The 12984-nt window shown below is 43.3% G+C and overlaps 2 protein-coding genes across 2 annotated transcripts; one reads left to right on the forward strand and one right to left on the reverse strand.

The window, feature by feature from the left end:
- The first annotated feature begins 1008 nt into the window (after positions 1 to 1008).
- On the forward strand, positions 1009 to 9746 carry cog4 (component of oligomeric golgi complex 4). Its single transcript, XM_058401426.1, has 19 exons — positions 1009 to 1189; positions 1653 to 1735; positions 2180 to 2294; positions 2374 to 2548; positions 2724 to 2917; positions 2997 to 3102; positions 3228 to 3385; positions 3461 to 3519; positions 3840 to 3973; positions 4145 to 4263; positions 4334 to 4500; positions 6608 to 6773; positions 7044 to 7106; positions 7198 to 7314; positions 7649 to 7741; positions 8536 to 8619; positions 8693 to 8794; positions 9224 to 9352; positions 9454 to 9746. Exons 1-19 carry the CDS (start codon positions 1049 to 1051, stop codon positions 9586 to 9588), a joined length of 2340 nt encoding a protein of 779 aa, XP_058257409.1. The 5' UTR covers positions 1009 to 1048; the 3' UTR covers positions 9589 to 9746.
- Positions 9747 to 10248: 502 nt separating this feature from the next.
- Positions 10249 to 12766, reverse strand: thap11 (THAP domain containing 11). The gene has a single exon (XM_058401864.1). The coding sequence runs from the start codon at positions 12648 to 12650 to the stop codon at positions 11841 to 11843; it is 810 nt and encodes a 269-aa protein (XP_058257847.1). The 5' UTR covers positions 12651 to 12766; the 3' UTR covers positions 10249 to 11840.
- Positions 12767 to 12984: the final 218 nt, after the last annotated feature.

Consider the following 12984-nt stretch of genomic DNA (forward strand, 5'->3'; position numbering starts at 1 on the left):
CATCTATCTATCTATCTATCTATCTATCTATCTATCTATCTATCTATCTATCTATCTATCTGTCTGTCTGTCCATCTGTCTGGCTGTCTATCTATCTGTCTGTCTGCCTCTATCTATCTATCTATCTATCTATCTATCTATCTATCTATCTATCTATCTATCTATGTGTCCGCCTGTCTGTCTATCTATCTATCTATCTATCTATCTATCTATCTATCTATCTATCTGTCCTTTCGTCCGCCTGTCTATCATCTATCTATCTATCTATCTATCTATCTATCTATCTATCTATCTATCTATCTGTCCTTTCATCCGCCTGTCTATCTATCTATCTATCTATCTATCTATCTATCTATCTATCTATCTATCTATCTATCTATCTGTCCTTTCGTCCGCCTGTCTATCATCTATCTATCTATCTATCTATCTATCTATCTATCTATCTATCTATCTATCTATCTATCTGTCCGTCTGTCCATCTGTCTGGCTGTCTATCTATCTGTCTGTCTATCCATCTATCTGTCTGTCTGCCTCTATCTATCTATCTATCTATCTATCTATCTATCTATCTATCTATCTATCTATCTATCTATCTATCTATCTGTCCTTTCGTCCGCCTGTCTATCATCTATCTATCTATCTATCTATCTGACTGCTGCTGTATCATGTTCTTGTTGATGTTTTAAACCCAGCTTTATCCACAGATCTGTTGATTATGTAATTGTGATCAGTCAGAAGGTGTTGATTAATTCTCAGAAACTGCAGCTCAGACTGCAGAGCACGTGCATCTCTATTGGACGTGGTAGACGGGCGCCAAAACTATTCGCAAAGCGAGAGATGGGCTGCAGTGTGGTCAGTGTGAAGAGTGAAGATAACAGAGAAGTGTGTAGATGGACGAGTTCATAAAAAGAATGGAATGTCGCTATAGAGAGGTGTAATGCGTGCAGCAGACATAGGTGGCAGTGTGCGCTATAGGAGGAGAAGAGGGAGACAAAGGAAGAAGAAGTAAAGGAAGTGACGCGGTTTGTGTGGATGTGGGAGCCGTGGTATGATGGATGAAGTGGGTTCTCCGGCGGTTCCGCGCTCCAGCGCTCCAGCGCTCTCCTCCTCCGTCCGAACCGACACCATCGAGTCTCTTACAGACCTGGAAGACCTGGAGCGGGTTTATGCGCAGCTCTGTGCTGAAGAGGTGAACTTCCGCTTTACATTCAGCTTATTATTCCTCAGAACTGAGGAGTGTTTACATTAGCGCCGCTCCTTCATCCGTCATTATATTCATTATTATCTGCAATTAATCATGATGCAGCTAGAACATTTAGTATGAAAGTACGAGACTTCAGACATGAATTATTAACGCTGGCGACGTCTTAAGGCTGGCAAACGATTGGAAAAGCTTGTGCTCAGTTCAGCTGTCAGTCACTTCATTAGCCACGCCCCTACAAGTAGTCTCTAACCACGCCCACATACATATACTGTAACGTCAATAACACTTTAAAATGAAGTGGGGTTTATTTTGTTTTGTTTTTTAATGTATGTATTTCTGTTCCCGCTTTAATCCTGGTCTCTGCATATTTCCCCCTGAGATGATGTTGGATCATTCCGTATTTTTTGACCCTGTTTTTTTAAACAGTGTGATGTGGTCACTTGTGCAGGTGGAGGTCCAGAAGGAGCTGGAGGTTCTTTCTGGACAACAGAGCACCATCGAAACCAAGATGCTCGCTCTCCAGAGGATTGGGTGAGTGTGTGGGTTTGGACATGTAACAGAACAGCAAACCTTCCTTGGATCACTTTTGATAGATACTGACCACTGCAGACCGGAAACACCCCACAAGCCATCACAATTTGGCCCTTCATCAAACTCAAAGCTCAAATCCTTACGCTTGTCCATTTTTCCTGCTTCTAACATCAACTTTGAGGAAAAAATGTTGACTTGCTGCCTAATATATCCCACCCACTAACAGGTGCCATGATGAGGAGATACTCAGTCTTATTCACTTCACCTGGCACTGGTCATAATGTTATGGCTGACCGGTGTAATTATTGTATTACAAAATAAACACCAAAAAAACCCAATACAAATAAATCAAAGCTGAGTATGCACTGTTGACAGAAAGACAACATTCTGCTCTCACATCCTGCATGAGTTGTATAAGGTGTGTGTGTGTGTTTGTGTGTCGAGGCCCAACCTGCAGCTGATTGAAGGAGACGCCACACAATTATCCGGGATGATCAGCTTCACCTGCAGCCTTGCAGAAAACGTCAGCAGTAAAGTCAGACAGTTGGACCTCACTAAGGTTACACACACTCCTGCACCCATACATCTGCTTACTTACATCTCAGAAGCGACTGACTGCAGGTGTTTGTTCCCTTCAGAAAAGGCTGTACCAGGCGATCCAGCGCGCTGACGATATTCTGGACTTGAAGTTCTGTACAGACGGGGTTCAGACTGCTCTCCGCAATCAGGACTACGAACAAGCTGCCGCCCACATCCACCGCTACCTGTCTCTGGACCAATCAGTGATCGAGCTGAGCAGGCAGGGTGGAGAGAGTGAGTACTTTAACTGATGATAAACGGGTTTAACGCAGACGTTCTTCCTGACACTTACACGCTGCACAACCTCCTGAACTGAAGGGTTTGTTTCCAAGCAACGGGTTGCCAGGTAGCATATTAAAAAGACAAATGATGATATTTTTATTTTTTAAAAATAATTTTTGCTCTGCAGGCACTGCAGTCGACGCCAGTCTCGCTTTACTGCAGGAGGCGGAGCTTAGTTTGAAAGCGCTGGTTACTAAGCGACTAGAGGAAGCGGTTGCCACAGGTGACCTGCCTCAGGTGGAACGCTTCTTTAAAATCCTCCCTCTGCTGGGCCTTCATGAGCAGGGACTCGCACAGTTTGCCCAGTACCTCTGCAGTCAGGTGTGTGTGTGTGTTTATAAACTACATGGTGTTGATGTTCTCTCTGATCCCTGAAATTTCTCTTGCGCTCCTCACTCAGCTGGCGACTAAAGCGGAGGAGAACCTGCACCTGGCTGTAGGATCTGACCTCAGTGACCGCCGTGCACCGCTGATTTTCGCAGACACACTCACACTCCTGCTGGAGGGTAAAAACACACCACATACACAATCATTAATCACTTATTTATTAAGGTGAAAGAACTTACAATGATTTACAGCATGATGTGCTTTTCTGTGTGTCTCATGGTGTGTTTGTTTGTGTGTGTGTCAGGTATTGCTCGGATCGTGGAGACGCACCAGCCCATTGTGGAGACGTACTACGGCCCGGGTCGACTCTACACACTTCTCACACACCTTCAGAAAGAGTGTGACGCACAGGCGCAGAAAGTGGTGGAGAAGTTCATGCAGCAGAGAGGCTATCTCAACAAAGTGTGTGTTTCTTGTGTGCTCAGGTTCTACATGTGTGTGTGCGTGTGTGTGTGTGACACTGGGATGTTTCTGTAGTTCCAGGTTGTTCAGAGCAGCATGATGAGGGGCATGTCTCCGGAGAAGATCGAGCCGAGGTACCGAGTTTCATAACGATTCTGGATTGTTGAGTAAACAAATTAAATTATTAAATTTGAGAAAAATGTGCGTAATGGATAAATGATATCAAAGACATCTGTGTAAAGTGTGTATTATGATTTCATGGCTTCAACTGCATAGCTAAATGTGTATCCATAAATATTGGCACCCTTCATAATTACTGGTTGTAGAAATATTTCATCATAATGAATTATTAATCACTTCTCAGTACATAAACTAAATGCATTCTAAGAAATGCAAAATCTGTAGCAAATAGTATATTGTGTGTGTGTGTGTGTGTGTGTGTGTGTGTGTGTAGAGAGCTTGACCCGGTGTTATGTGAGGTCACCCTGATGAACTCCAGAGCTGAACTGTACCTGCGCTTCCTGAAGCGCCGCATCGCGGCAGATTTCGAGGTCGCGGACGCAACAGCAGTCGAGTCCGTAATCCGAGGTAGAGAACTTGTGTTAACTTGTTTCCTGCAGGGCACTGTGACTCTGCACAAAATATTGGCACCCCTCCGTCCTCAGCCTGTATAATCGATAGCATGTGAAACCACAGCGAGCGTTTAGTTTGAGTGTTAAAGTTAATGAATGAGGTTGTGCTGTTTATTTTTGTTTACAGAGCATCAGCAGTGTTTAGAGCGATTGCTGAAGGACTGTCAGCTCAGTTGCACCATGCAGGAGCTGATTGGTTACTACATCCCCATGGAGGAGTACTACATGAGAGAGACTGTGAATAAGGTACACACGTAAAAAACAGTACACCTGTCTTGTGTGTTAGAATTCATAAACGACAACAGCTTTTGTTCAGGCCGTCGCCATGGATACAGCCGAGGTGGGGCAGATGAGCTCCAGCATGGTGGACGACGTGTTTTACATTGTGAAGAAGTGCATCAGTCGAGCGCTGACTAGCGGCAACTCGGACTGCGTGTGCGCGATGATCAATCACGCCATCAGCGTACTCGAGACGGATTTCAGGTATGCACCTACGAATTTCTGCAAACTCCAAATAATACGAGATATCACGATAAAACAAGAGTGTACATCTGCAGCTGTTCCACAGCAGCCATAAGACAATCTTAAGAGAAAATCTTCCCAAAAGCTGTTCTTATGGACTTTTATCGACTTTCACAGAGTAAAAAGTAGTTCCAGTTACTTTAAACATTCCTGAAGATTGTGTGGTATCCATACAGTGAGGGGGAAAAAATGATTTGATCCCCTGCTGATTTTGTACGTTTGCCCACTGACAAAGAAATGATCAGTCTGTAATTTTAATGGTAGGTTTATCTGAACAGTGAGAGACAGAATAACAACAAAAAAATCCAGAAAAACACATTCCAGAAAAGTTCTACATTGATTTGCATTTTATTGAGTGAAATAAGTATTTGACCCCTTTGCAAGACATGACTTAGTACTTGGTGGCAAACCCTTGTTGGAAATCAGACGTCAGACATTTCTTGTAGTTGGCCACCAGGTTTGCACACATCTCACATCTCAAGGAATTTGGACCCACTCCTCTCTGCATCCACGACCCATTTTCAATGCCCTGGCTGAAGGAAGGAGGTTCTCACTCAAGATTTGATGGTCCATGGCTCCGTCCATCGTCCCTTTGATGCGGTGCGGTTGTCCTGTCCCCTTAGCAGAAAAACACCCCCAAAGCATAATGTTTCCACCTCCATGTTTGACGGTGGGGATGGTCTTCTTGGAGTCATAGGCAGCATTCCTCCTCCTCCAAACAGTTGAGTTGATGCCAAAGAGCTGGATTTTGGTCTCATTTGGCCACAACACTTTCACCCAGTTCTCCTCTGAATCATTCAGATGTTCACTGGTAAACTTCAGATGGTCCTGTACATGTGCTTTCTTTAGCAGGGGGACGTTGTGGGTGCTACTGGATTTCAGTCTTTCACGGCGTAGTGTGTTACCAATTGTTTTCTTGGTGACTGTGGTCCCAGCTGCCTTGAGATCATTGACAAAATCCTCCAGTGTAATTCTGGGCTGATTCCTCACCGTTCTCATGATCATTGAAACTCCATGAGGTGAGATCTTGCATGGAGCCCCAGACCGAGGAAGATCGACAGTCCTTTTGTGTTTCTTCCATTTGGGAATAATCGCACCAACTGTTGTCACCTTCTCACCAAGCTGCTTGGCGATGGTCTTGTAGCTCATTCCAGCCTTGTGTAGGTCTACAATCTTGTCCCTGACATCCATGGACAGCTCTTTGGTCTTGGCCGTGATGGAGAGTTTGGAATCTGATTGATTGCTTCCTTCTGTGGACAGGTGTCTTTCATACAGTTAAGGAGCTGAGATTAAGAGCACTCCCCGAGAGTGCTCCTACTGTAATCTCAGCTCCTTACTGGGAGCTCGTTACACCTGGGAGCCAGAAATCTTTCTGATTGATAGGGGATCAAATACGTATTTCACTCAATAAAATGTAAATCAATGTAGAACTTTTCTGAAATGTGTTTTTCTGGATTTTTTTGTTGTTATTCTGTCTCTCACTGTTCAGATAAACCTACCATTAAAATTACAGACTGATCATTTCTTTGTCAGTGGGCAAACGTACAAAATCAGCAGGGGATCAAATCATTTTTCCCTCACTGTATACCATCAGAGACTCACAAACTCCTCCCTCTAAAAAAGTAGTTCGGTCTCTAAAGGAGCGATTCGACACGTTTACAGCTTCATTCATACAAAAATTTCAGCATCATCTCTTAGTCTTTCATTATAACTGAGTTTGGAGTTTTTCTGTTCTGTGAAAGAGTCGACACTTATTAGTGAACTGAACGAAATGATTTGACTCAGTAAAAAGAGTCGGATTAAAAAAAAAAAAAGGGTCAGTTCTTATTAATCAGCAGAGCTAAATGATTTGACTCACTGAAACGAGCTGGAAATCAAAAGAGTTCAGTTATTTTAATGGGCTGAGTCAAATGATTTGCTCTGATTCAGTACATGGGCTCATTAAAATGAATCTTTTATTTGCATGTGATGCTTTAACATGTGCTGCATGATCATGAAAAGAAGCAACAGGAAATGCATTTATAGTGTGTGTGTGTGTGTGTGTGTGTGTGTGTGTGTGTGTGTGTAGAGAAGTGCTGGTGACTAAACTGAGAGCCGGTTATCCAGCCAGCACTCTGCAGGATCTACATCGTGGTGTCACCAGCGCCGTCAGTCTGATGCAGAGCAGCTTACAGCAGGGAAAAATCCAATCTCTGGGCATCGAGAGTCAGGAACAAGCCAAGACTGCTTATCTGGTGAAGAATAACATCTTAAATCATAAAAAAAAAAAAACATATTCATGAGGGTATCAGAGATGAAACATCCCAAGTGATTTGACTCACTGAGTCAGAATTGAAATCTTATTAATGTGCTGAGCCAAATGATTTGATTCACTAGAAAGATCTGGAGTTTGAAAGAGCCGACTCTTTTTGTCGAGCTGAGTCAAATGATCTGAAAAGATCCAGATCTTAGTAGCTGGTAGAGATGTGAGTTTAAAAGTAAATCTTTTCCACTTTTTCTTCCAGGTGACTCTGAATAATGTGCAGGTCTGCAGTGAGAACATCAGCACTCTGAAAAAGAACCTGGAGGTCTGTTTCTGTAATCTGATCTATCCACGGTATTGTTCTTTAAACCGGTGTCCTCTCTCTGACTTTATTTTTTTCCCCCTCTGTTGCTCAGAGTGATTGCGCCAAGTTGTTCAGTCAGGTAGCGGGTTCAGAACAAGCTCAGGCTAAGATAGACAGCTGTCTGTCTGACTTGGTGAACACATCCAGCAAGCTCAAGGATCTCCTCCAGGTCAGAGAACTGGAGCATCTTTATTTTAGTTAGATCTGTCAGAATTTTGAGAAAAATATCTATACATGAAGGTTTAAGATCTCTCAATAATCTGTTTTTAGTTTTTTTAAAGGTTTAGTTATTTTTAGTTTATTTCTAAACTTTTTATTGTCTCATTTTTATCTGAAACTGATTGTGATTAAATTATATTTCTATGATGAAGGATTTTATATGAATTATGATATCTGCCTCTTGGAAAGAAATGATATTCATGATTTATATGAATGTATAGAAGCTACCATAGCGTGTGTGTGTGTGTGTGTGTGTGTGTGTGTGTGTGTGTGTGTGTGTGTAGGAGGGTCTTCAGGAGCTTAATAACACAGCTATCAGACCCCAGGTGAAGCCGTGGATCAGCAGCTTCCTGTCTGTTTCACACAACATTGAAGAGGTGAGAAATAAACCCAGTTCTGATGAAGCAGAGTTTCTGTTTCCACAAGGATGTGCCTTCAGGTGCTTTATTCCTCTTCTTCCACAGCAAAAGGACATATTTTATTTGTTAAAGACCTGTACTTCATCTGTGTAAAGTTATATTTATGTCTGGGAACATGTTCCTTTCTGTTGTGTCTTCTGTTACGGCAGCTCTAGACAGTCTTTCCCTCAGCAGTCTCTCTTTATTCTCTCTCTCTATCAGCTCTAAACGGTCTTTCCCTCAGCAGTCTCTCTTTATTCTCTCTCTCTATCAGCTCTAGACAGTCTTTCCCTCAGCAGTCTCTCTTTATTCTCTCTCTCTATCAGCTCTAAACGGTCTTTTAAGAGAATAAGGGAAAAAATGAATCAGAGTTTGTTCCACATGTTACTGAGAAACACACAGAAGTGTAAACTCCTCTGTCCTGAAGATGTGGAGAACTTCAAGGTCCAGCTTCATCTCTGACTGACACACACACACACACACACACACAAACACACACACACTGATACACACTGATACAAAGAAGTGACACTGGAGACTCCTTTCACCACATCTCACACACACACACTATTACACAGTGCTGACACTGGAGACTCCTTCCATAAATATTGAATACATCTCTAACAAATCAATGATGTCATGTTTTTAATCCATTTATTATAAACTGTAGCGTCCTCTGTTGCTATAGAAACGATGACCATCGCTATAGAAGCAGCCGTGAGGTTCTCAACACCTTCTGACTAATTCCAGTCAGTTTCTTCCTGTGGTTTCAGGAGGAGTTCAGTGAGTATGAGGCGAACGATCCGTGGGTTCAGCAGCTGGTGGTGCAGCTGGAGCAGCTCATGGCTGAGTTTAAGGTAAAGAAAAATCACTCATGTTCTTTCTGGACAATTCCCGAGACGTGACGTCTGACTGAGAGTGTGTCCTCAGGCCGGCTTGTCTCCTGTCATCTATGACATGCTGACCAGCCTGATGACCAGCCTGATCGCCATGGAGCTGGAGAAGACCGTCTTTAAGTGCAGCTTCAGCAGGGTGAGAGTCTCTGTAACTCCCTCACCTCCTTCAGGTTCATCTCTGCTCAGCTCTTCCCTCTGAGGACATCATCAGCAACATCTGGACAAACCAGGATGTTACTCACTGGAGCATCACTCTAAAGCTGTCTCTCTCTCTCTTTCTCTCTCTCTCTCTCTTTTATCCTGTCTCTCTCTTTTTCTATGTCTCCTTTTTTCTGTCTCTGCTATTTTCTTCCACTTATTCTATCTATCTAACTCTTACTATCTCTCTCTTACTGTCTCTCTCTCTCTGTTTGTCTCTCTTTCTCTCTCCCTCTTCTTTGTCTCTCTGTCCCTCTCTGTGTCTCTCTGTCTATTTCCCTCTTTTCTCTGTCTGTCTGTGTCTCTGTCCCTCTCTGTGTGTCTCTCTCTCACATTCTCCTTATTTCTCTCTGTCTCTCCCCCACAGTTGGGTGGTCTGCAGTTTGATAAGGAGTTGCGTTCTCTGGTCGCGTATCTCTCCTCGGTCACCTCATGGACGATTCGTGATAAATTTGCTCGTCTCACTCAGATTGCAACCATCCTGAACCTGGAGAGGGTTCGTATCTGTGTCACATTATTTCATGTGTAGTTAAATCTGTAGCTCAGTTGATAATGTCCAGCTCTAAGCAGGATTTTGTTCGCTTTGTCCGGTTTCAGGTGTCTGAGATCCTGGATTATTGGGGCCCGAACTCGGGGCCTCTGACATGGCGTCTGACTCCTGCTGAGGTTCGACAGGTCCTGGCTCTCAGAGTGGACTTTCGCAGCGAGGACATCAAAAGACTCCGCCTTTAATACGCTACTGAATCTTACTGGATCATTTTTCATTATTTATGATTGTAATGGAACAAAAAGGGTATTCACAATCGAGGGATTTTTGGTTATTTGGGTTTTTTTTTCGTTTGTATCCTAGCTATTAAAGAAAGAAATATTAAAAAAGTTCTGTATCAAAATGTTCATCTTTTTCATTTTACTTCCCTCAAAGAAATAAAACTTTTTTTAAAAAAAAATTTTAAAAAGGAAGAAAGAAAGAAAGAAAGAAAGAAAGAAAGAAAGAAAGAAAGAAAGAAAGTGAGCCGAAACAAACGTATAAATTAAGACAAATAAAACAAATCGGTTCTGATGAAGGTGTGTAAATTTAACTCAGTAAATATTATTAATATTCTATATTATTAAATATTTCATTGGCAGAGAACTGAGACAGGATAACTCTTCAGTCTTACCCTTGAGTGCTCATTTCATGCTCCACTCTGGCTGTGCGCTTTACCTTATATGGAGTTTTGTGGGCGTCGCAAAATGCAAATGAGCTGTGTGAGGACCCTGAGACTTTAAAGATGATTGAAAAAAATGACAAACTGACATTTAATAGATGTGACAGTAGAAAAGTGACGATTTTACTTCTCTAACTCTGCTTTATGAATATTAATGTGGGACTATAAAGCAGATGAAGCCAGGTTTTGCAAGAATTTATTAAAAAATAAGAACAAACATTTTAACAGGAATAACACAAGCGCCTGAAAATATTACAGGATCACTACATCAAAAAAATATAGACTTGAATTTGTTTGAAATCTTTCTGAATTCATCAATGAAGATCCGTGGATTTGGATGGATTCCTCAGATCTTTCTAATCGTATCAAAATATGACAGGGAGTTAAATATACAATAATGACATCTGAGAGAGAGAGAGAGAGAGAAGGCTACACTGAATTTATACACGCTGGGAAAAGTTGGTACAAACTAAAAATAATGGACAAGGTGATTAGATCAACTGTGTATTGTCCACTTCAGTCTGTTCTGCTCCTGCCATGGTTCGGTCACTACACACTACTCTGGTGTTCATCAGGCTACACGATGCCTTGGCATGATCTTCCCTCAGGTTCATCTACTCTTTAAATAAACCTGGAATGAAATCATTTCAATCTCTTATGATGACAGGAATGCCCGGAGGTCATGTCCAGAATTTGCCTAAACATACATATTCATAACTCATAACTCATGATACAGACTTTGCAGAGCCATTTTAGTCACTAATTACACTTTAAAACCTGACGTTTTTTTCCGACTGTCGATTTCGCTGGTTAAAAAAGTTCTCTTCTGTAATCACGGGTCTGATTTTTCACAGAGACGATGTCGGATATCGGGATCAGACTGGTACCGAAACTCAGAGATGAATATAGTGTCAAAAATGGAGGTCAGTGCATCCCTAAACACAACAGGAAGTTGGTTCATCATAAAACTTTAGCAGAATTATTTCTTTTTTGGGAAAGCAGTGTACTTAACTGTACTCGTGAGGTGGAACTACGTCCCTACAGAACCCATTCTGTACCTTTAGTCTGTATTTTTCAACCAGAAATCTGACCTAAATGTTCATCAATTGACCTTCATTTACCTTAAAGCGAATACACACTAAAGGTACTTGGCAGAACTGACCCGGAAACAGGGCACAGTGCCGTGTGGTACTCTTTTTTTTTTTTTTTTGGTCTGAGAGTGTAGGGCTGAGTAATGCGGTGATATGATATCGATATTGCGATATACATTGACATAAACAGTGATGTATCGGCGTCATAGCTTTTCTATCTTCATACTGAACAACTCGACTCCATTCTGTACCATCTGAGTTCCTGTGAAATGTTGTATAAAAATGTCAGAGGTTGTTAGAGGTTTCTTTAATACAGCTCTGCTCATGTTAGTGGTGTTTGGGGCGGGGAAATTGGGGGCGTGTTCGTATTTGCATACTCGTGCATATGTATAAGTCGTGATGCGGACCTTCCTTTCTCGGACATTAAAAAGTTTGTAAACAATGAATTTCCCGGTCATTTTTTGTCATGGCGTCACTCCACTGATGTTCCACAGAAGTCACAGGTGTTTATCAAAGCGAAACATAAGAACACGTGGTGAAAATGTCACGATATATCGCGATATCATCCGCTTTTTGACACATCACTCACTCCTAATTATTTTTTTTGAAACACTGAAAATTCAAAACAAAAAAATTAAAAAGATCCCTCCCCACCCATTGTTCTGCTCCGGTTCCGGATGCTTTGTCAGACTTTCTTCCGAACGGCACCGATACCAGACAGCACGCGGTCGCGCTCGCGCAACTCCTCCTGCAGGCGCGCTTCGTTCACGCGCAGCTGGCGGATGGTGTTCTTCATCTCCTTCATCTTCACCTCCATGAGAGCGATGATGTCGCGCTGCTCGTTGAGTTTCCTCAGGAGCTCGGCTGAAGTCGTGCCGTTGGTCAGGGAGTACGAGTGCTCCTCGCCGTACAGCGCCAGGAGCGGACCGGGCTGATCCGGTAACACCGTCACCACCACCTCGGAGGACTCCTCAGACTTCAGCGCCGACACTGAGCACGAGCCGTCCGCCGCCGCTGCTGCAGCTAATGACGATGACGATGACGATGATGATGAAGATGATACGCCGGTGATGGGAGAGAGGTACTGGCCGTTCTGTCCGATCTGCACCACGAACTCGGACTCGCCCTGCGCTTCGCTGTGGATTGCGCCGACGCTGGTGAGAATTGGCGCGGGCGCAGGCGCAGGCGCAGACGCAGCGTACACCTTCCTGCCCCTGCCGCGCCGACTTCTTCTCTCGTTCACTCCGCGTAACGGGAAGAGCGTCGGTACTCGGATGGTGTAGGTCTTCCTGCCCCCGGGGAAATGCACGCTGCACACGCGGTGTCCGGTGGTGGGCTGGAAGGTGCTGAAGCAGCCGCTGACTCCGGCCCGGGAGATGTTCTTCAGCCAGATCTCCCGCTGAGTCGGGTCTTTCGGGAAGGTGTAGAAGCGGAGCTCGCGGTCCCGGTGTGAGTTATTATAACATCCGGGCACGCAGCACGTGAAGCCTGGCATGACGGCGCCGTTTTTCCCCCTCAAAGCAAAACCTCTCACAAGTTTCACTGGGTTTTGTTTTGTTGATCTCCTCCGTGCGCTGTTATCAAATGCAGCGGCCTAAAAGCGGAACTACACGTCCCACAATACTTACGACTTCCTGTTTTGTTTTACTGCGAGCGCGTTCATGAGCACGTAGTCTGCGCACAACATGCGCATGTTCGAGACTTTTCTCTGCTGAGGACTGTGCAGAACTGACATTATATATCTCGTGATCTAACTGCCTGTAAAATAATACTTTTAATTCTTAACAAATAAAGACAAGTCTCTTAGTGGTGTAAATCTAACTGTTTTA

This window comes from Hemibagrus wyckioides, linkage group LG10, assembly GCF_019097595.1.
Source record: "Hemibagrus wyckioides isolate EC202008001 linkage group LG10, SWU_Hwy_1.0, whole genome shotgun sequence".
NCBI lineage: Eukaryota > Metazoa > Chordata > Actinopteri > Siluriformes > Bagridae > Hemibagrus > Hemibagrus wyckioides.